This window comes from Thamnophis elegans, chromosome 2, assembly GCF_009769535.1.
Source record: "Thamnophis elegans isolate rThaEle1 chromosome 2, rThaEle1.pri, whole genome shotgun sequence".
In the NCBI taxonomy this organism is placed as follows: Eukaryota; Metazoa; Chordata; class Lepidosauria; order Squamata; family Colubridae; genus Thamnophis; species Thamnophis elegans.
In genome coordinates, this window is record NC_045542.1 from 155052530 (window position 1) to 155075560 (window position 23031).

Consider the following 23031-nt stretch of genomic DNA (forward strand, 5'->3'; position numbering starts at 1 on the left):
AAACAGTCTAAGTAAATAAATATAAAAAAAATAAAAAAATCAACCAGTCAAGATAAATCAATCAATAAAATAAAATAATAAACCGGTCAAAATAAATAAATACAAACCAGTCAAAATAAATCAATAAATATAAATAAAATAAACCAGTCAAAAGAAACAAACAAACAAAATAAAATAAAGCAGTCTAAAAAAAATAAAAACAAACCAGTCTAAATAAATCAATGTAAGAAAATAAAAACAAACCAGTCAAAATAAACAAATAAATAAATATGGGGAAAAAAACCAGTCAAGATAAATAAAAACAAATCTGTCAAAATAAATATAAAAAATAAACCAGTCAAAATAAATAAATAAATAAAATAAAATAAAGAAGTCTAACTAAATAAAAACAAACCAGTCTAAATAAATAATAAAAAATAAACTATACTAGATAGATAGATAGATAGATAGATAGATAGATAGATAGATAGATAGATAGATAGATAAAAAATAAAATCTAAATAAATTAATGAAATGAAAAATAAACCAGTCAAAATAAATAAATAAATAAATATGAAAAAAACACCAGTCAAGATAAATAAAAACAAATCTGTCAAAATAAATATAAAAAATAAACCAGTCAAAATAAATAAATAAAATAAAATAAACAAGTCTAACTAAATAAAAACAAACCAGTCTAAATAAATAATAAAAAATAAACCATACTAGATAGATAGATAGATAGATAGATAGATAGATAGATAGATAGATAGAGATAGATAGATGATAGATAGATAGATAGATAGATAGATAGATAGATAAATAGATAAAAATAAAATCTAAATAAATAAATGAAATGAAAAATAAACCAGTCAAAATAAATAAATAAAATATAAACATAAATAAATCTGTCAAGTAGCCAACTGCTTATTCCCAGCCCACCCTTAACAATTCTGCCAAAATGGTCCTATTCCCCCCCCCCCCAAGTTACCAGAAGCAGACTTCGTAGGTGACGTCGTGTCTTGTCTGTTCGGTGTCTTTGGTCTCCCTCTTTCGGCGCTGACGGGCATCAAATAACTCAATCCGTGACAATGGCTTGTTAGCAGGTGGTGACGTGGGCGGAAGATCGTCTTCATATTCATAATAGTAATCTTCCACTTCAGCTGCGGTAAGAAAACAGAGACAAATTTTAACAAGGGTCTACGCAGAGCTGAGACCGTTGGCATTGTGAGGTGTGGGATATATTTGCTTTTCCCACGGGCACACTGAATATGGAGTGTGCTTCATAGGAAGAACGGCTGCAGGAATTGGGTATGTCTAGTTCAACGAAAAGAAGGACTAGGGGTGTCCCAAAGGTGTTTTTTTCAAGAGGCAACTGGACTTTCTGAAGACGTTTCACTTCTCATCCAAGAAGCTTCTTCAGCTCTGAAGAATGAATCAGTGAAGAAGCAGCTTCTTGGTTGGGAAACGAAATGTCTTCAAAGAAAAACAAGGAAGTCCTGTTGTCTCTTGAAATAAAACACCTCTGGGACTACCTTGACCTGGATGATTCAGAATCTCTGTAGACAAGGACTAGGGGTGATATGATAGGTTTAGGTTTAGGTTTATTCGATTTATATGCCGCCCTTCTCCCAAGGACTCAGGGCGGCGTACAAACATTAAAAGAAACATATAATACAAAAGTTAAGAAGAAATTAAACAGGATATCCCAAACCCAATTAAAATTGACAATGACACTTTTTAAAAAAATAATTAAAATTAAAATTAACAGGAATCAATAATTTGATTTGTTTTGTTCAGGCCAGGCTGGCTTGCTGGAAAAGCCAACTTTTTAGGGTGCGTTGGAAGGACTGGAGGTCGAGGATTATACGAAGCTCCGAGGGTAGCTCATTCCAGAGGGAAGGCGCTCCCACAGAAGGCGCTCTCACTAGCTGACACTGTCTGGCCGACGGCCCCTGAGGAGGCCAACTCTGTGGGATCGCACTGGACGATGGGAGGCTACCGGTGGCAGTAGGTGGTCTCGCAGGTACCCTGGGCCTAAGCCATGGAGCGCTTTAAAGGTTATAATTAGTACCTTGAATCGCACCCGGAAGACAACTGGCAACCAGTGCAGGCTGCCTAAAAGGGGTGTAACATGGGAGTACCTGGGTGCCCCCATGACAACCAGTGCAGCCGCATTCTGGACCAGTTGAAGCTTCTGGGTGCTCTTCAAGGGCAGCCCCATGTAGAGAGCGTTACAGTAGTCCAGGTGAGAAAAGGATGAGGGGATGAGTGACTGTGCACAGAGCATCCCGATCCAGAAAGGGGTGCAACTGACGTACCAGGCGAACCTGGTAAAAGGCCCCCCTGGTCACGGCTGTCAGGTGTTCTTCTAAACTAAGCCGCGTATCCAGAAGGATGCCCAGATTGCGGGCCCTCTCTGAGGGGGCTAAAATTTCTCCCCCTATCATCAAAGATGGAACAAGATGCACAAATCAGGATGACGGAAATCACAGCCACTCTGTCTTGGAGGGATTGAGCTTGAGCCTGTTCCTCCCCATCCAGATTCGCACAGCCTCCATAGGAGTGTTCCAGTGGTGAGATTCAAATACGTTAACAACCGGTTCTCTGCCATCATGAGCAGGTGGGTAGGCGGGACTCGGTGGTCATGTGACTGGGTGGGCGTGACAAAATCAACATCACTCAGGTCAATGGGCACTTCGCCTTCGCTGTTACAATGTAATAAGAGTTAATAAGGGTTAAGCAGAAAGGTGGTTTCTGGAAGCAGGGCAATAAAGATTAGGCTAGAAACAACACCAGAATGTTTCCTTCCTGCCTTCCTTACAGGATTAGCCCTGTAAAGTGGGAAAATCAAAATGAGATTTCTTCCAACAACCCGTTCTCCAAACTGCTTAGAAAGTAAACAACCGGTTCTCCCGGATAGGCGCAAACTGGCTGAATCCCACCACTGAAGTGTTCCAATATCTAAGGGGCTGCCACAAAGAAGAAAGGGGCAAACTATTCTCCAAAGTCCCCGAAGGAGAAGAAGCAACAGATGGAAAATAATCAAGGAGAAAAGCAACCTACAAGTAAAGAGGAATTTCCTGACAGAACAATCAACCAGTGGTACGGCTTGCCCTCAGAAGTTACGGGTGCTCCAACATTGGAGAAGACACTAGACATCCATTTCTCTGACATGGCTAAAAACATAAGGTGGCTCACTTGGTTTTGCCTAAACAACCCAACATTTAAACCATGGTCTAGCCCTTTGTGTAAAACTACCTCATTTCTCTGAAAATAAGGCCTCCCCGGATAATAAGCCCAATCGGGCTTTTGAGTGCATGTGCTAAAATAAGCTCTCCCCTGAAATAAGCCCTCCTCGAAAATATTGCAACACAGCAGCAGTCGTGAGGCGACCACGCTCGCCGCCTCCTGCACCTCAAAAATAATAAGACCTCCCCGAAAATAAGGTCTAGCACTTATTTGGGGGGTTAAAAGAAAATAAGAATGTATCTTATAAATAAAATAAAAATATGTCTTATTTTTGAGGAAACACGATAGTCATCCATAAACAAATCATGTTCTACATGATTCTTCCCAAACAGCAATCATTGTGTATTGTAACAAGCACAACAGATGTAGGCTAACCCCAAACTAAGAGAGAGGAAAGGAGTAACTAAGCTCTCAAATTTGCATCAGTTCCCTCCCATTCATGGACTTTATGTATTTTTATTTGTTTATTACATTTATAAGCCATCTATTTCTCTCTACAAAGCAGTTCACGTTAAGAAACAGTCTGGCCCAGCTATGTTGTTTAGGGGAAAAAGACCAATCAATTATTTAAAAAAATAATTCAAAATCCCCAATCCCTGACGTACCATTTCGGCGAATAGAGCCACTCACGGTCACTTCTAGCCCAAGAGTTTGACAACTGGTGTTCTGGACAGCCAAAACATGAAACTGCTTGAGAACCTGGAAGGATAAAGAAGAGAAGATAAGCTTTCCCGCTTTCCTCAGTGGTGATGCTGAGTTGTGCTAGAATAATGTTTTTCAACCTTGGCAACTTCTGGATGACTGAGAATCTCTACAGAATTGTGGGGATCGATCCTAAGTCACTTTTTTCAGTGCAGTTCACTGTTCAACTTCAAATGGTCACTAAATACAATGCAATACAATAGCAGAGTTGGAAGGGACCTTGGAGGTCTTATAGTCCAACCCTCTGCCTAGGCAGGAAACCCTATACCATTTCAGACAAACGGCTATCCAACATCTTCCTTAAAACTTCCAGTGTTGGGGCATTCACAACTTCTGGAGGCAAGCTGTTCCACTAATTAATTGTTCTGTCAGGAAATGTCTCCTCACTTCTAAGTTGCTTCTCCCCTTGATTAGTTTCCATCCATTGCTTCTTGTTCTACCCTCAGGTGCTTTGGATAATAGTTTGACTCCCTCTTCTTTGTGGCAACCCCTGAGATATTGGAACACTGCTATCATGTCTCCCCTAGTCCTTCTTTCTATTAAACTAGACATACCCAGTTCCTGCAACCGTTCTTCATATGTTTTAGTCTCCAGTCCCCTAATCATCTTAGTTGCTCTTCTCTGCACTCTTTTCAGAGTCTCCACATCTTTTCTACATCGTGGTGACCAAAACTGGATGCAGTATTCCAAGTGTGGCCTTACCAAGGCATTATAAAGTGGTATCAACACTTCACGTGATCTTGATTCTATTTCTCTGTTTATGTAGCCTAGAACTGTGTTGGCTTTTTTGGCAGCTGCTGCACACAGATGGCTCATATTTAAAGGGTTGTCCACTAGGACTCCAAGATCCCTCTCACAGTTACTACTGTTGAGCAAGGTACCACCTATACTGTACCTGTGCATTTCGTTTTTCTTGCCTAAATGTAGAACCTTACTTTTTTCACCATTGAATTTCATTTTATTAGATAGTGCCCAATGTTCAAGTCTGTCAAGATCCTTCTGTATCTTAATCCTATCTTCTGGAGTGTTGGCTATTCCTGCCAGCTTGGTGTCATCTGCAAATTTAATGAATGGTTTTAAGTCCGTGACTACCTCTTCCTATTTTGTGAGGCTAAGAGAAAAAGCCCACTACAGGTAGTCCTCAAGTTATAACAGTTCCTTTAGTGACCGTTCAATGTTACTACAGCATTGAAAAATGTGACCTATGACCGTTTTTCACACTTATGACCATTGCAGCAACCCCCATGGTCACATGATCAAAACTCAGATGCTTGGCAACTGGTTCATATTTATGACTGTTGCTGTGCCCCAAGGTCATGTGATCTCCTTTTGTGACCTTCTCACAAGCATCGTCACTGAGGAAGCCAGATTCACTTAACAGCCGTGCTAATAATTTATCATCTGGAGTGATTCATTTAACAACAGTGGCAAGAAAGGTCGTAAAATGGGGCAAATCTCTCTTAACAACAGAAATGTTGGGCTCAATTGTGGTTGTAAGTCTAGGATTACATATGTATCCGTCTCTAATCATAGTAAAAATCGTAGCAGTTGTCATTCAATATTTGTCATAATAGTAGTATGAAATTACTTACAGTCAGAGTTCCTTTCCCTTTCCCTTCCACTTTTACGTCAATGTCTTTTCCCAAAGAAAACTGAAGAAAAAAACCCCACAGAATTACATTGTAGAATAACACCAAAAATAGCATTGTCAAAATTCTACTGTATATACAGTATAATTTTCCTTGCAAACACATAAACTCAAAAGACAGTTTGAAACTTAATTCCCAGACTTGTTCCCCTTTTTGTTCCTCACAACCAATTGGGAGATCTGCCATTTGAACGTTGCTATAAATATCATTTAAATCAGTGTTTTTGGAAGTTGGCCACAGAATAAGAGTTGGAAGGGACCTTGGAAGGTAGAAAGGTCTGGATGGGTTTATACCCATCTCCATATTACTCCATTCCTCATCACGTACACCCAAGTCAGCGTGGGTACCTGAAGCTCTTCCTGGATCGGGTCGTTGGATCTTCCAAAGGAAATCTGAGTAGGCAAGTGTTTTCCCGGGACCGTAAGAGAGACGGTGAGCTCATTTCCTTCCTCTTTGAAAGTGCTGATCCAGTAGGAGGAAAGAGCTTCCAAAGCCACCACTGTGTCCTGGGAAGAGAAGCCACCATAGAAATCAGAACCCTGACACGATTTTGGAAAACCCACATAAAAAAAACACATAGCGGCTATCATTCACTTTCTAGGTCACCCGTATTTTGTGAGGCTCACGCTCATCGCACTGAATCCTTCTGCAAATTTCTGAAGATTTGTTGACCCACCAAAATCCACAGCTCGTTTAAACACTCAGAATTCATTTCTCTTTTAGGTGCTGTTTTCGCTTTATTTTGTAAACATTTTCTCTCGTAATGTTCTTGCACAGATAGTCCTCAATGTACAACCATCCACTAAGTGACTGTTCAAAGTTATAAGAGCACAGAAAAAGTGACTTACAATCAAGGGTGGGATTCAAAATTTTAGCAACCGGTTCTCTGCCTGGTTGCTGGGTGGGCGTGGCCTACTCAGCCTCCTGTACCGCGACAGGGAGGGGGGGCATTTTAAAGTTCAGTCCTTCTTCTCAGGAACAGTCCCATCATCTTAACTGACCATTGTCAGCCATACCAGTGGGCTAGACAGGAAACGCAACCAGATGAGCTAATTCTACTTCATGGCAAGGCTACTGTAGGAAGTTATCATCCAGCCCTCTCTCAGAAAAATGAAATATCCTAGGAAATATTGAAAAGGCAGAATATTTCTCTGGATATGAAAAGAAAGAAACATGTTTTAAAAGACAGAATAGTTGCCTGCATCTTCCTGCCCATCCCCACTGTTAATGGGCCATTAAGAAGGCCAAGCTAGTCCCTTTTACATAATAAAGACTTCTCCACTGCAGCCCCAGGAGGGGATGGGAGTAAAGGCATGATAATATTGGCCCTTTACTCAACTGACCACATGGCATCTGAGAACTCAACTAAACCTGGATTCAAAACACAGCCCAGAGAGTTACCCCTGCATGGCCCTATGGGAGTCTGACAACCAATCAGAATACATTTCTTACACAGGAACAGGAAACAGAGAGGTGGGACTAAACAGGTTATAAAAAGCCTAGCAAGCCCCTCCTTCAGCCCTTCTCTTTTTCTTCACCAACATTGACGCATGTGATCACCTTTTCTGTTCAGGGCTCAAGCCATGTGGCCCTGTCCAACAATAAACTATCTTTCCAAGCAGCCTCCATGTCTCCAGTGTCTTTTTCCACACTTGGAGCTGAACCCAGAAGGACATTTCTTTCATCACTACATTAACCTAATCTTGCAATCTGAAAGTACAACTCTCCCACCATCTTTACAGCCCACGAAGCTGAGGAAAGTCCCTTCTGAGCCTACTGGTAGTTACTCCGCCCACTATGTAGTTGTGGGCTCAGCTGTCTCTTATTTGACCATTCCTTAGGCCAGGGGTCTACAACCTTGGCTACTTTAATCAAAGCTGGCTGGGGAATTCTGGAAGCTGAAGTCCACCAGGCTTAAAGTGGCCAAAGTGGGAGACCCCTGCCTTAGCCAGCATCTTTTTGCCTCACATACAACCATCCTTCTTACCCCCTCCAGACCTTAATTTCCTCTTACAAAAAATGCCAACTCTCATTCCCACTCGGTATTCAACCATGCTTTCATTCCTTTTCTGATAAGGATTACAGAATAACAGAGTTGGAAGGGACCTTGGAAGTCTTCTAGTCCAACCCCCTGCTCAGGCAGGAAACCCTACACCACTTCAGACAAATGGTTGTCCAACCTATTCTTAAAAACTTCCAATGTTGGAGCACCCACAACTTCTGGAGGCAAGTTGTTCCACTGGTTAATTGTTCTAACTGTCAGGAAATTCCTCCTAGGTTCAGCCAGTACCTGTGTTGATCTGAATCCTCCTCCGTAGTTCCTCTGCTCGGTCAGCCACCGAGACACCTTGGCAGCTACTGCAGCATTATTTTGCTTCAGTAAGTAGAGAAGGGCATAGCTTGTGGCCTCCACTGAGATAGCTGAAGGCACCTTTGTACGCTGGTCCTCACCGGCTAACCAGAATATCATAGTGCTGTCTGGAGGGCAAGAAAGAGAGAACCGAGTTTAAGGCCAAAGCAGAAGTGATGCTTAAATGTGTGTTTTTGATTGATTGACTGACTGACTGACTCACTGACTGACTCACTGACTCACTTACTCACTTCATTCCATTCCATTCTCCATCCATCCATCCACCCATCCATTCATCCATCCCATCCCATCCAGTGGTGAGCTCCTCTCCCCATTGCTACTGGTACGCTGCTCATGGGGCCGGGCATCCTGTTCATGCATGTGCACTCCACTGCCCCTGAGACACCCAGCTGCTTGTCGAAGGTTGCGCAGGTGCACACATGCGCAATTAGCCGGTTGCTATAAAAACAGGTATAGAACCCGGGCGGGCAGGTGGGCCAAACTGGCCACCGTACCACTACACTGTCAGCTGCTCCCAGCTACTACTGGTACAGCAGTATTGGGCTGTATCAGCTGGAACCCACCAGTGATCCCATCCCATCCCTTCTTTCCTCTTTCCCTCCATCCCTCCCTCCATCCCATCCCATTCCTCCCTCCTATCCCACCACTTTCCTTCTTCCCTCCCTCCATCCCTCCCTTCATCCCATCCATCCCTCCATCCATCCCATCCCATCCAGCTATTAAACAACTCAATGATTCATAGAACAAATTAAACTCACATTTATGCTCTCCCACGAAACACAAATACTGTAACCACTAACCAGGCTCAAATGACAGGTAGGCCTCAGCTTCCAACCACAAGTGAGCCCCAAATTTATGTCGCTAAGAAATGAGACATTTGTTAAGTGAGTTGTGCCCCATTTTATGATCTTTCTTGCTACAGCTGTTACGTCAGTAACACACTTAACCACCGTCACTGAACAACCATGTTACTAACTTAGCAACGGCAATGATTCACTTAACAAATGTGGCAAGAAAGGCTGTAAAATGGGGCAAAACTCACTGAACAAAGGTCTCACCTAGCAATAGAAATGTTGGGCTCAATTGTGATTGTAAGTTGTACACACACAAACACACACACACACACATACACACACACACACACAGACACACTCCCAGAACAGGTATTTCTAAACAGTGTTTCATGAAGTTGGAGAAAGAGGTAAAATACTTGTGTCTTCCAAGGAAAGTTCCATCAGGCGGCTGCCAGCGAGAGCAATGGCGGATTTGTCCTGAGAAGCTAATGCGAGGGCGTAGCTGCTGATGGCCATGGGATAGGGCCCCAGGGACTGACCGCTCAGGGATGTGGCAAGATACGCCGTTGCACGTTCCAAGCTACTTTTCTGGAAGAGAAGGAAATGACATTGGGACTAATTTGGGACCTCAATAATGATAATAATAATAATAATTAATGGGACTGGTAAAAACTTAAGTTTACTTTATTGTCACTGCACATGGTACAATGAAATTAAACGCCATCCTCAGTGTACATTACAGTTATAAAAATAAAAACACAAACATACATCCTTCACATCCTCTATAATGGAAACTGAAAACCCGATATTGCACTACTCTGAAGAATTCAATATAGTTATTGCCCAGGGTTAGAAGCTGTTTTTCAGCCTATTTGCCATTGTTTTTATTGTCCTGTACCGTCTGCCAGATGGTAATAGTTAAAAAAAAAATAAAGTGCCCAGGATGAGATGGATCTTTAAGAATGTTTTGGACTTTCTTAAGGCCGCGGGAGCTGTAAAGCTCTTCCAAAGAGGGGAGAAGGCAACCAATGATCCTCTGGGCAATGGCGTTGACCCTCTGGAGTGCTGTCCTATCTGCCACTGTGCAATTGGAAAACCATACACAGGTGCAGTAAGTTAAAATACTCTCTATGGTGCAGCGGTAGAAGGTCAACAGCAGTTTTTCATTCAGTTGTTGTTTCCTGAGAAGTCTCAGGTAGTATATTTTCGGCTGGGCCCTTTTAACTAGTGCTGCACCGTGAGTGCTCCAGGTCAGGTTTTAAGATAACACCCAGATGCTTAAAGCTGGCCACTAGCTCCACTTGGTCTCCATTGATGAGCACCGGCTGGATGTCTGATCTATTCCTTCTATAGTCCACTATAAACTCCTTGGTCTTATTTGTGTTAAGGATCAAGTTATTGTCTCTACACCACACAAGCAACTGTTCCACCTCATCTCGATAGGCAGATTCATTCCCCCACCCAAGAGATTAGTCCCACCACAGTTGCATCATCACATAATCAGACAGATGCGCAGACTCGTTTGTTGTTGTTGTTAATTTTTGCTATTAAACTATAGAGCAGTTTTTTTGGAACCTCGGCAGCATTAAGATACGTGGACTTCAACTCCCAGAGTTCCCCAGGCAGCACGACTAATGACTGATGAATCCAGAATGTTCACTGAGGAATTCTAGAAGTTGAAGTCCACGCATCTTAAAATTGCTGAGGTTCAGAAACATTGGTGTAGTAGACAAAGGGTAACATGAGGCAGGCAGTTGCTTCCAAAGTGTGTATAAAAGGATTGGAGTGACCCAACCAGAGAAACAAACTTGAGAAAGGAGTTTTACTTGAGAACTGAGTCTCCAATCCCAGTTTCTCTGGGATTGCTGGGTCAGCTGCTTCACATAAAACCCTGGATCCTTCCCTGACTTGGTGAAATTTGGGAAACAGCTACTGAGCTGTAGTGGTCCGTCAGTGGCCTGTGGAGCTGGCAGCAGAATCAGACAGAGAGGAGGCTGGGGAGGAACATGGGCCAGTCCTGGAGTCTGGGGAAGGCTCTGATGAGGGCTCTGTGTTGGAGGCAGAGAGGGGGCCAGGGCCGTCTGACAGTTATCAGCTGCCTTCAGAGTCAGGCATCAGTGAGGCAGATGAACAGCTGGAGCCTGTTCCCAGTGTGCGCATGTGCAGAGTTGCCAGATGAAGGGAACAGCTAAAGAACAGGGGTCGATTTGGGAGTAAGGCTACCAAACAATGGTACGATGAATGGCCCCTCCCAGAGGAAATAAAAGGGGAACAAAAGGGGAGTGGAGTTTGCAAGAGCCAATTAGTTCACTTAATTGGTTCGTGACTCTCCGAGGCTCCTTGCCAAGTTTTGAAGATATCGGCCTGTCAGCTCTCCAAGCCAGATAAGGTCTGTGACTGTAAATCCTCCCTTGAAAGACTTTGCTGGATGTGAATGAGAGGAATTCACAGTAACTTAATGAAAAGGGTTTTTTTGTCAGGACAAGGAGTCGGCTCGTGGTTTGGGGAAGCCCAGGTCAAAACAACTCATAGTACATAATTCTACTCGGGCTTTAGCACATGCAAACTGCCCACTGGCTGCAACCTTCATGGGGACTAGTAACTTTCTTTCCCTTTTAAAGAAAAATGTGGAGCTTTTCAGGCTCCCGGATTCCATGCCCTATATAGCAACGTTTTCACATGGCAAAGTGCAGTGGTGGGTACCAGTCGGCTCAGCTGCTCCTGTTTCTGCCTTTCTGCCTCATCGTCCTCCTCTTTGATTTCATACAAAGGCAAAGCTTCCTTCAGGGCGATGGTGACAAAGGCTGTCAACGAGACTCCGCCACGGAGGCCACCCAAACCGCCCTGGAGAGAAGGGGAAAAAAAAGAAAAGCTCAAGGACGAGGACCAGAACATCAGGATGAATTTTGAGGCACGAGAGGTCGCCTTTGTACGTGTGCAAAAAGAAGTGGAGAAATGAGTCAAACTGGAGGGGGCTAAGACCTCACCTGCATCTCTCGGTGGTAGACAGGGTGAGAGTCCGTGAAAGAACCATCGCTCTGTTGCTGTTCCAGAATCCACTGCACCGATCCCCGGATCCCCGCACTTTCCACGTCCTGGTAGATCCGAGCCAGGGACAAAATCTTCACCACAAAAGCTGTGAGCCTAAAGCAAAAAGCGAAAGGAGTAAACTCTCATGACTCCTGGAAGTGTGGATGGGGACACCAGCAGGCAACCCAGTTTAAAAGGGAGGCTGATGTGATGGGAGCAGGAGAAGAGGACCTTTTGAATAACTGTTTTCGGTAACAAGGAGCACCTTGGATTACTGCTTCTAGCTCCCTTGAAGTAACAGCCAAGAACGTGAAATTCTGAGAAGACTCGGCTCAGATGGACCAAAGAGGAGAACCACCTAGAACAGGGGTCTCAAACTTAATTCCTTTGAGGGCCGCATCTGGGTTGTGCTTGACCTCAGGGGGACCGTGGCCTGCTCAATGTCATTCGTGTCGGTGGCCCAAGCACTCTGCCAGCAAAAATGGGCTCCCGATCTCTATTTTTGGCTGCAACGGCCTCCTGCAACCCACTGCCAGTGAAAATGGAGCCCGGGAGCCTGTTTTCGCTTCCAGAGGCACTACAGGCCAGTCCTTCACTGTTTCCAGGGTGGCCCCGTGGGCTAGATCGAAGCACCCTGCAGGCAGGATCCTTGATTTTGACACCCTTGACCTAGAAGGTAGAACTTTAATATCTTGTCAAGTCATTATAACATACAAATTGCACCTCCTAAATATTCAATTGGTCATTAACGAGGTCATGCTAAGATTACTAGGGGGTGATGTGAGCTGTTACTCACTGGAGAAAGCAAATGAATGTGTGTTTGGAAGGATTAGCAGTAAAAAGAAACCAGGCCACCAAAGAACATGGTAGCTGGACACCAGCCACAGCATAAAACAGCTCCAAGAATTGAAAGAACGGAAGATGTGGATAGACGTGGCCCATAGAGTCACCAAGAGTCAGACACGACTGAATGGATAACATCATCATCATCATCATCTTGAAAGTGTTGCGGCCCACCAGCAGCCGATTCAGATAGTGAGGAGGTTCGGGAGGAACATGGGCCAGTCCTGGAGTCTGGGGAAGGCTCTGATGAGTGCTCTGCATCGGAGGCAGAGAGGGGGCCAGGGCCGTCTGACAGTTATCAGCTGCCTTCGGAATCAGACATCAGTGAGCTGGAGCCTGTTTCCAGTGTGCGCATGCGCAGAGTTGCCAGACCAAGGGAATAGCTAAGGAACAAAGGTCGACTTGGGAGTAATAAAGCTTAAAATCCCTTCCAACTCTGTTATTCTGTATTTGCTGGACTGTTCACTGGTCCAAAAGAACCAGTTGTCCTGAAGAAATCTCATTTTGTTTTTTTTCCCACTTTACAGGGCTGTAAGGAAGGCAGGAAGGAAACACTCTCCTCACACTTGGCAAACAGAGCTATCAGTCAGTGGAACAGGCAGCCATATGACATGGTGACTTTCTCCACCCTGAGCATAGATAGGGTTAGATCTCTATGGCATCTCCCAACTCTATGACTCTTCCCTGTGGCTGACACCCAAGCTCTTTTGCACTGCTCTTACCAGGTGCTGCTGGGGGTGTGGGTCCAAGCTCCATAAGACCCATCATTTTTCCGATAAGTGAGGATTCTAGTATAGCCTGCAACACAAACAATGAAAGAGAGAAGAAATTAATGGTGCTTTTTGAGAAGGAGAAAGACTGGTTTGCTATTTGCATACACTTTCAATTGAGGGCTTACACCATTTCCTGTTGCACAGGCTAGACCAGACTTCCCCAATGTTTCTGACTTTGTGGACCGGTGGGTGGGGGGAGAGGATGGAGCATCTGGAAAACATGTATGTGTGCAGCTCCATTTGCACAAGCGGCATGTATGCATGCCTGCCGCTCACTTGGAGGGTGTGCGTTTGCCGGATGTTTCCGCAGTCCAGTTGCAAACCCCTCATGGCTGCGGTTCACAGGTTGGGGATCCCTGGGCTAGAGGAAGGATTTGACCAGGCTCATTTAATAGAGAATTGTTGATTAAATAGAACATTATCAGTTGGTCATTGCTCCAAGACAGGGGTCTCCAAACTTGATAACACTAAGACGTGTGGACTTCAACAGTGATGGGATTCAACCAGTTCGCACCTAAGAACTGGCGGTTAACTTTCTAAGCAATTCAGAGAACCTGTTGTTGGAAGAAATCTCATTTTGTTTTTTTTCCGCTTTACAGGGCTAATCCTGTAAGGAAGGCAGGAAGGAAACATTCTGGTGTTGTTTCTAGCCTAATCTTTATTGCCCAGCGTACAGAAACTGCCTCTTTCTGTAACAGCTAAGGCAAAGCACCCATCGACATGAGTGACGTCAAGTTGGCCATGCTCATTCAGTCACATGACCACCAAGCCATGCCTACCCAGCTGGTCATTAGGGCAGAGAACCGGTTGTTAAATTATTTGGATCCCACCACTGTTCCAACTCCAAGAATTCCCCGGTTAACATGGCTAGCTGACGGATTCTGGGAGCTGAAGTCCACAAGCCTTAAAGTTGCCAAGTTCGGCTCCACGAAAAGCCAGTAAGGTGATGATACAGATGTTAATCAATTACTGCTGGTGCTCCTTTTCAATTTGTTAGCTGATACGGCCCAAGGGGTATCCCCTACGATGTTCACGTTATTCCTAAGGATCAGGCAGCCCATCTTCCCTATGTGTGTCATAGCTACCTGTGCGGAGGTTTGCCAGGGCCACTTCTTTGCTTTCTGCTTTCAGGAGGAGCCACTGCTCTGTCTGGTCCAAGTATTGCATGGCGGAGACCGCAGGGGCCATCAACACCATGGTCTGTTCCGCACATCCGTGTGGCACCCGCAGCAGGGAGGAGATGCCGTCGGGATCCAAAGAACTCTGAAGGGTGTCAGCAGGGATTGATCCTGTGTGAAGATGAAGAAAGGGTTAAGTTTAAGTTTTATTTTATTTATATGCCGCCCTATTCCCTAAAAGGAACTCAGGGCGGCGAACAACTTAAACGGGAAGGGGAAACATACAAGTACAAAATAGACATTTAAAATGACCAACAACCACACCTGTCGAGAGGGGAAGGGAGCTCATCAACCCCAGGCCTGCCGACACAGCCAGGTTTTAACGGCTTTTCGGAAAGCAGGGAGAGAGGTGAGGGTCCGAATCTCCGCGGGGAGTTCGTTCCAAAGGGCCGGAGCTGCAACAGACAAGGCCCTCCCCCGGGTCGTAGCCAGATGGCATTGGCTGGTGGATGGAACCCGGAGGAGGCCGACCCTGTGCAATCTAATGGGTCTTTGGGAGGTAATTGGCAGCAGGCGGTCTCTCAAGTACCCAGGTCCAATACCATGAAGGGCTTTATAAGTAATAACTAGCACCTTGAAGCGTATCCGGAGACCGATTGGAAGCCAGTGCAGCTCGCGGAGGATAGGTGTAACATGGGTGTATCGAGGTACACCCACAATCGCTCGCGCGGCCGCATTGTGGACCAGTTGAAGTCTCCGAATGCTCTTCAAGGGCTGCCCCATGTAGAGCGCATTGCAGTAGTCCAGTCTTGAGGTCACAAGGGCGTGAGTGACTGTTGCGAGTGCCTCCCGGTTCAGGTAGGGACGCAACTGGTGCACCAGGTGAACCTGGGCAAATGCCCCCCTGGTCACAGCCGACAAATGAGGTAAGGTAAAGGTTCCCCTCCCACATATATGCTAGTCGTTCCTGACCCTAGAGGGCGGTGTTCATCCCCATTTCAAAGCCGAAGAGCCAGCGCTGTCTGAAGACGCCTCCGTGGTCATGTAGCCGGCATGACTAAATGCTGAAGGCGCATGGAACGCTGTTACCTTCCCACCAAAGGTGGTACTTATTTTTCTACTTGCATTTTTATGTGCTTTCCAACTGCTCGGTTGGCAGAAGCTGGGACAAGTAACGGGAGCTCACTCTGTTACATGGCGCTAGGGATTCGAACCTTTCTGATCAACAAGCTCAGTGCCTTAGCCACTGAGCCACCACGTCCCTCTTAATGGTTACCCAACTGCAAATCAGACACTTGGCAACTGGCCTGTACTTATGACGGCTGCATTGACTCTGGGGTCATGTGATTGCCATTTGCAAGCTTGCCAGTCCAACAAGCAAAGTCCATGGAGGAATCTGGATTCACTAAAACGATGGTAGCACAGAATGGGGCTTCGTAGGGCATGGTCATGCGGTGACTTACTTTATGACCGTACCACTTCGCAATGGGCTAATTGTGGTCGTAGGTCAAGGACTAGCCGTAAAGGAAATCCTGACAAGTCCAATGGAAGCTTCTTCTTAGAAGCTTCACTTTTAAAATAGGATTGAATGACTAGAATTATTTTGACATACAAAAAAAAATTGTACTTCGATGTCTTACTGATTGAGGAATGATGAAATGTTTGCCTTAAAAGAAATAAAACTTTTGAACAGTAGAAGGGCTGGGCTATAAGTACCCCAAATTGAAAAAAAAAAGGATTGAATGGCCAGGGGATAGTGTTGAGCCCTGCCCAGCTGGTGATTAGGGCAGAGAACTGGTTGGTAAATTATTTGAATCCCATCACTGCAGCAGAACAATATACAGTTAGCATCTAAAGAATATCTAAAAAAAAACCCATCAAAAGCTAAATCAGCTTTCTCCAATCTCATGTCCTGCAGCAGGGTGGAATGATTCCTCCAACTATTCCCAAGGAAGTATTCCCAAGGTCAGCAACAAAATGGAAATCATAGGCCAATATTTTTGAAGAGCAATAAAGACGATTAGGGCACCACCGGAGGCTAAAAATATATGAAGAATGGTTGCAGGAGTTGGGTGTGTCTAATCTAGTGAAAAGAAGAAGCAAGGGGTGACAAGATAGCAGTGTTCCAATATCTAAGGGGTCGCCACAAAGAAGAGGGGACAAAATTATTATCCAAAGCACCTGAAGGCAGGACAAGAAACAATGGATAGAAACTAATTGTCAACCCTGAAGTGAACCCATCTTTACGGCTTCAGGGTTGCCACAAGACAGGTGTGTGTGTGTTTCTCTCTCTCTCTCTCTCTCTCTCTCTCTCTCTCTCTCTCTCTCTCTCTCTGTGTGTGTGTGTGTGTGTGTGTGTGTGTGTGTGTAACAGTTAGCTGGGTTTTGTAGTCAAAACAAAAAAGTTTTCCTTGACATTTCAACAGGTGGTGGGGAAGAAATGGAGCAGTAACCAAGCAACCGACCTGCACCTCTATTGGACAATGGGACTGAAGAGTGGGGGGGGGGGAAGGGGGAACTTTCACTTTTTAATTAGGTGAAAACTGTGGGAACTTTCAGAGTCGGTTTTCACCAGTTGTGCCCATATGTTGTACCCAATAAATGGTTCTTTGAGGAATCTACCTGCCTCGGACTTCTGCTTTCAATGGGTGCCCTTACTTGGATCGCGGACACTAATCAAGGAGAGAGGCAACCTAGAACTAAGGAGAAATTTCCTGTGATTTAGAACAATTAATCAGTGGAACGACTTGCCTCCAGAAGTTGTGAATGCTCCAACACTGGAGTTGGAAGAAGAAAGTGGACAACCATTTGTCTGAAATGGTATAGTGCAGTGGTTCTCAACCTTCCCAATGCCGCGACCCTTTAATACAGTTCCACATGTTGTGGTGACCCCCAACCATTAAATTGGTGTCTCGGTTCCTAAGACCATCGAAAGTATCTGTTTCCCGATGGTCTTAGGCGACCCCTGTGAAAGGGTCGTTTGACCCCCCAAAGGGGTCCCAACCCACAGGTTGAGAACCACTGGTATACTGTTTGAGGAGGGAGTTGGACTAGAAGACCTCCAAGGTCCCTTCCAACTGTATTATGCTATTATTCTATTAAGAGGGCCCAGTTGCGGAAGCTTATCTGAAATGACACCACTGCAGACCTGGTAGTGAATAGAAAGCTAAGCTGGCTTGGCATAAAAACCCTCAAATTTGCTCTTCACCTGTTAGACGGACACTCATCTTGAAGTCTCCATCAGGAATGGCGTTGGATGGCAAGTCGCCTGAAATCGTCACAGATCTGATGAGATCACCTAATCCAAACAAAGGATGGTTAAAAAAAAAATTAACTCACTATATTGCCCCAATGCAGCATCTCCTAAAGCCCTGGCAAACCATTTAGAAATTGTGCTTCTGATAGCTTCCTTCCCCATCAGAAATAACATCCTTCAACCAGACATGCCAGATGTTGGAACAGGTGTAGAAGGAGCCCTCCCCCCCCCGAAGAATTTTTTAGTGGCTAAGGGTAATAGCTGTCTAACTTTTCGTTTTCATGCCAGTGGAAACTATATACCAGGGATGGTGAACTTCACTGGGAAGGGAGTCTGCGCGCTCATCAGGGACGCGCCCCAGAAGAATGGGCATGCACAGGCTGGGAAATGAACTTCCAGTTTCTGGCATGTGCACCAGCCAGCTTGTCTTCCAGTTACTGGCAAGCATGCGCGGGCGATGATCAGCTGCCTCCGCGCATATGTACAACGGAAACTGGAAGACTAGCTCTTCCAATTTCCGTCACTGGTCCATGCGCAAAAAAACAGCTGATCGTTGCACACATCCACACACCAGAAACCCAGAAGAGGAATGGCTTTGCGTGCCACTTTAGGCATGCTTGCCATAGGTTTGCCATCATGGCTATATACCAGTGGTAGTCAACCTGGTCCCTACCGCCCACTAGTGGGCGTTCCAACTTTCATGGTGGGCGGTAGGGGTTTGCTGTAACTCTGCTTTATAAATTTTATAACGTAAAGTTACTTCCCTACTTTATAAATTACCATTACTGTGGAACCGGTGGGCGGTTAGAAAATTTTACTACTAACAGAGATACAAAAGTGGGCGGTAGGTATAAAAAGGTTGACTACCCCTGTTATATACTATGAAAACTCTGATTCCTGTCATTTCTAGAGTCTCCAATCATATCTGGCCAATAAAGAATTCTATGCCATGCCATGCCATCCCATCTTTAATTGGGTGAAATGGTGCACCACACGGTAAAACGTTTTGAATCAAAGTACTTCAAATGGTCTAATTTACAAAATGCTTCCCAAATCTGGGAACCATGAATCTCATGGGATTGAAAATTGGCTAGTTTTATAAAACATTTTATGAAAGAGTTTTAGGACATGATAAAAAATAACCTAAAAGATTTCTTGGGCTGATGTTTGACTGCGCTAAACATGACGCATTTCTAAGGCAGATGCATTTCTGAATGAATATCTGAACTTTTAAGCACATTTAAATTACATTACAAGTTCTGTCACTGTTGAAGGCGTTCAGAAATCTGATAAGGAAATATTTTTTTATAAGGATGAGCCAACAGGTCACTAGATCGGGGGTGTCAAACTCGATTTAGCTCACTTAACAACCATTTCACTTAGCATTGCAAATTTGGGGTTCAACTGTGGTCGTAAGTCAAGGACTGTATTGGAAAGGACTTAAGTGTTATTCTGGAGTAGTGAATCCCAATTTTTGCGCATCTATTCGCTGAAGTAGTAAATAAATTTTTTACCACTGACACAATGTCTTACCTTGGTTATCAAGAGGAATGGTATATTCTTCTACGCTGATGGCACCCTCTTTCTGAAAAGGGAGAAGAAATGAAACAGGTGTGGCTAAGCATCATGTTCTTTTTTTTTGTAATCATATTTTATTAAGAATTATAATTACAACAATAAAAGCAAATCTATCAAACTAAAAAAACCCTAAAAGGATAAAAAGACGAAGTAGAAGGTGCAGAAAGGAAAGAAATAAAGGAAATGGAAAAAGAGAAAAGAAAGAAAAAATAATAGAGAAAAAAGAAAAGAACTTTATGAAGAATTGAATCTATAAAGAAGCAAACTCGAGTTTGAAACTTCTTCTCCTTTAATTTCAATCTTTAGTTCCTTCTAGTTCCCTTCCAGTTCCAATTTTTCTGTGGCAGGATTACGTAGCTATTATTATTATTATTATTATTATTATTATTATTATTATTATTATTATCAAGTGATAAAAGATGAACGGTATTTGTGAAGCAAGTGGGCACAGTAAATCTAGGCACAACTAGCAAATGTGGTCATCCATCTGGAGGATTTTGCATAAAAGCTGCGGATATTTGCATCTCCTCGTCTCTAATCCAGAAAAACTCTATAAAAGTTGCTGTGTGAATTTGGTGATGGGTTTTTTTCTTTTCTTTTTTCTTTTTGCACTTTAGCAGGATTTACGAAGCCTTTGTCACCTGAAATTGCTATGTTTAGCTATGATTAAGAGTGGAATCAGCCAGGATTTCCTGGCCATTTCTGATCCTCCTCCTTCCTCTGACTTTGGCAGTATACCAGGCAGCATCCCTTTCAAAAGGCAAATTTAATCCTTGGCTTGGAGAAGACTTGATGATGATGATCATGAAGAAGGAGAAGGAGAAGAAGAAGGAGGAGGAGGGGAGGAGGAAGAAGTAGAGGAGGAGGAGAAGGGGGAGGAGGAGGAAGAAGAAGAAAAGGAGGGGAGGGGGAGGAGGAGGAAGAGGGGGAGGAGGAAGAAGAGGAACAGGAAGAAGAAAAGGGGGAGGAGGAGGAAGAGGAGGAGGAAGTGGAGGAAGAGGAGGAGAAGGAGGAGAAGGAGGAGGAAGAAGAAGAAAAGGAGGGGAGGGGAGAAGGAAGAGGGGGAGGGGGAGGAAGAGGGGGAGGAGGAAGAAGAGGAACAGGAAGAAGAAAAGGGGGAGGAAGAAGAAGAGGAGGATGTAGAGGAAGAGGAGGAGGAAGAAGAAGAAGAGGAGGAGGAAGAAGAGGAAGAGGAAGAAGAAAAAGGGGAGGAAGAGGAAGAGGAAGAAGAAGAGGAGGAAGAAGAGGAGGAAGAAGAAGAAAAAGAAGAGGAGGGGGAGTAGTAGAAGGAGGGGGCAGGAGAGAAGGAGAAGGTGAAGGAGAAGTAGTAGTAGTTATCAATTCAATTATGTCTGTCTCTTGGCAATTCTATGAGCCAGGTCTCTCCACATCTTCCAATCTTGCTGTATTTAAAGAAATGTTTTACACTCTGGCTGGTGTCAGCTTTAATGGTGTCCAGCCACCTTGTTCTTTGGCGGCCTGGTTTCCTCCCCGCCTACCCCGGCTAACTTTTCCTAACATACTTGCTTCCTCCAGTAAAATGTGACATGGCCAAAATAAATGAGGCGCAGTTTTGTGATTTTTGGAAGATTCCTTATCCTGACTTAACACCCTTTCTCACGTGGAGCAAGATTATGGGGCACTTGTTACCCTGCGTGCTGTAAGTGAAGCTTCTTACCTCGACCCGTAACTTCTTGGAAACCTTGTCCCCTATTCCCCATTCGCCAGCAGCAATAATAGTGATGGGTATGTCATTCGCCCCTGTGGGCACCAGAACGAAGGGCACAGGAATTGCGGAGTTCCCTGGCACCTCCACCTTCCGTTTCCGTGCTGGTCCAAATGTTGCTGGGGAACAGATGCCTTCCACCGGCTCCAGATATACCAAGACCTATGTCAAAAAAAGAAAAGAAAAGATAAACAAGATCTGTTCAAATATTAAATATCTCTTCCAAGAACAACCAAGCAGCGGCTCTGATACTGAAACTGAGATAGTGACTCGTACATTTCTGCTTGTCCTTATTTTTCTAAATTACGGGGTGTGGGTGTTTTTCCTAGATTTATGACCACTTGTTCTTCCGCCATTCTATATTCCAATATAGAATAGAATCTACATTCCTTTTCTAATTCAATGCCTACAAAACCCAATACTCTAGAAACCGATCTGGTTCCATCCTATTAATATTAATCTGCAATATTTTTTTCGCATCGTTGTATGGATTTGCACATCACTTACGTTGAGTGGATCAGGCAGGTAGTTATATAAGACTGGACGAAGCTCTATCTGTTCAAACTGTTTCACGGAGTAGGGCAGCCGGAGAGAAATGTGGAAGTCTTGGAAGACTGTAATTTTGAAAGGTTCTGAAACGCAAATCCCTAAAAACACAGGGAGAACTCAACATTAGCAAAGAGAAGCAGCTGGATAATAATGGAACTCCATTACTAAACAAACAAATAAAAAAAGAAATAAGCAAGGCATGGAGCTAAGAAACACAAGTATGGTACGGGAAGTTTAAATATTGAACTGAAAAGCCTCCGTTTGACAGGGGAGATCCTGATACAGGTAGAAATGGGGGTGGGGAATCTACAAAGGCCCTGAAGGTGGATCAGACTTGTTAGGAATATAATCTAACGGTTGGGTTGGCAATATATAAATCATGTAACAATGCTATACCTGTTTCTTTAATTCATACTGTAAAATGTGATTGGTTGCTGTTTTCCTCAATCGGCCATAAGAGGGAGCCAGAATGACTGTTAGCTCTCTGTTTGTTAGATGCTGGGCTGATCTGATCTGAGTGTTTTGGAAGCTGGCTGTTAGAAAGTGCCGTGAGCTATTGTAAGTTTTGCAACTGCTAGCAAACTTTGAGTTTGGCTGGCCTGGGGTTAAGATTCTAACCCCACCCGAATTGTGTGACTGTTGTGCTCTCTTTTTAATATGTTGTATTGTCTCCATGTTGGAGTATTGTTTGTCTTCCCCCCCACTTTTTTGAACTGTGAGCCGCCCTGAGTCCCCCCAGGGAAAAGGGCGGCATACAAATAAAGGGAAAACGAAAATGAAAACGAGTATCAGACTGCTTGTATGATTATGGACTATGTTATTTGGATTATCCCTTAACTGAAAGACATTGATGACTGACTGTCTTATCCGTGTATGACTTGGACTGTTTGATGGACTCTGATACCTCTATTTCCATGAAAGTAAAAGCCTATTTAAACTGCAGTCTCTGTATGCTGGTTTGTGTGTTCTCCAACACAACTCTCACAACACTTCACTGAACACACTCGCTCTCCCAACAGGGAGCTTACCTAACAAGACTATTAGTTCATCTAAATCAGGGATGTCAAACTCATGGCCCACGGCCCACATCTGGCCTGCGAGGTGCTTAGATCTGGCCCACAGGACCAGGGGTGGGTTCCAGTTTGCTCAGGCATGTGCAGAAGCAAAAAACAAGATGGCACTGCCTATGGAACAGCAAAGGACCGGCCCATGATGTCATATGCACAGGGATGGGCTGCTATGGGTTAGCCCGGGTTCGGGAGAACCCGTAGCTAGCGTTATGACCGGTTTGGAAAAATCCCGCCCTGGATGACCCCACCCAATACACTCCGCCCTGCCACCCCACCACGCCCCTCCCAGGAGTCTCCATGAGGCCCATTTTGGATGCGAGGTAAATGCAAGGCCTGTGCGG

At 44.3% G+C, this 23031-nt stretch overlaps 1 protein-coding gene across 1 annotated transcript in view; it reads right to left on the bottom strand.

The window, feature by feature from the left end:
* Nucleotides 1-23031, bottom strand: part of LOC116504233 (complement C4-like) — a 90114-nt gene that overhangs the window by 15209 nt on the left and 51874 nt on the right. The window contains 14 exon segments of the mRNA XM_032211124.1: nucleotides 971-1142; nucleotides 3837-3930; nucleotides 5526-5585; nucleotides 5930-6088; nucleotides 7873-8060; nucleotides 9164-9335; nucleotides 11451-11591; nucleotides 11735-11891; nucleotides 13343-13418; nucleotides 14479-14682; nucleotides 17720-17809; nucleotides 19301-19352; nucleotides 21024-21233; nucleotides 21579-21718. Coding sequence (XP_032067015.1) covers nucleotides 971-1142; nucleotides 3837-3930; nucleotides 5526-5585; nucleotides 5930-6088; nucleotides 7873-8060; nucleotides 9164-9335; nucleotides 11451-11591; nucleotides 11735-11891; nucleotides 13343-13418; nucleotides 14479-14682; nucleotides 17720-17809; nucleotides 19301-19352; nucleotides 21024-21233; nucleotides 21579-21718 — 1915 coding nt within the window.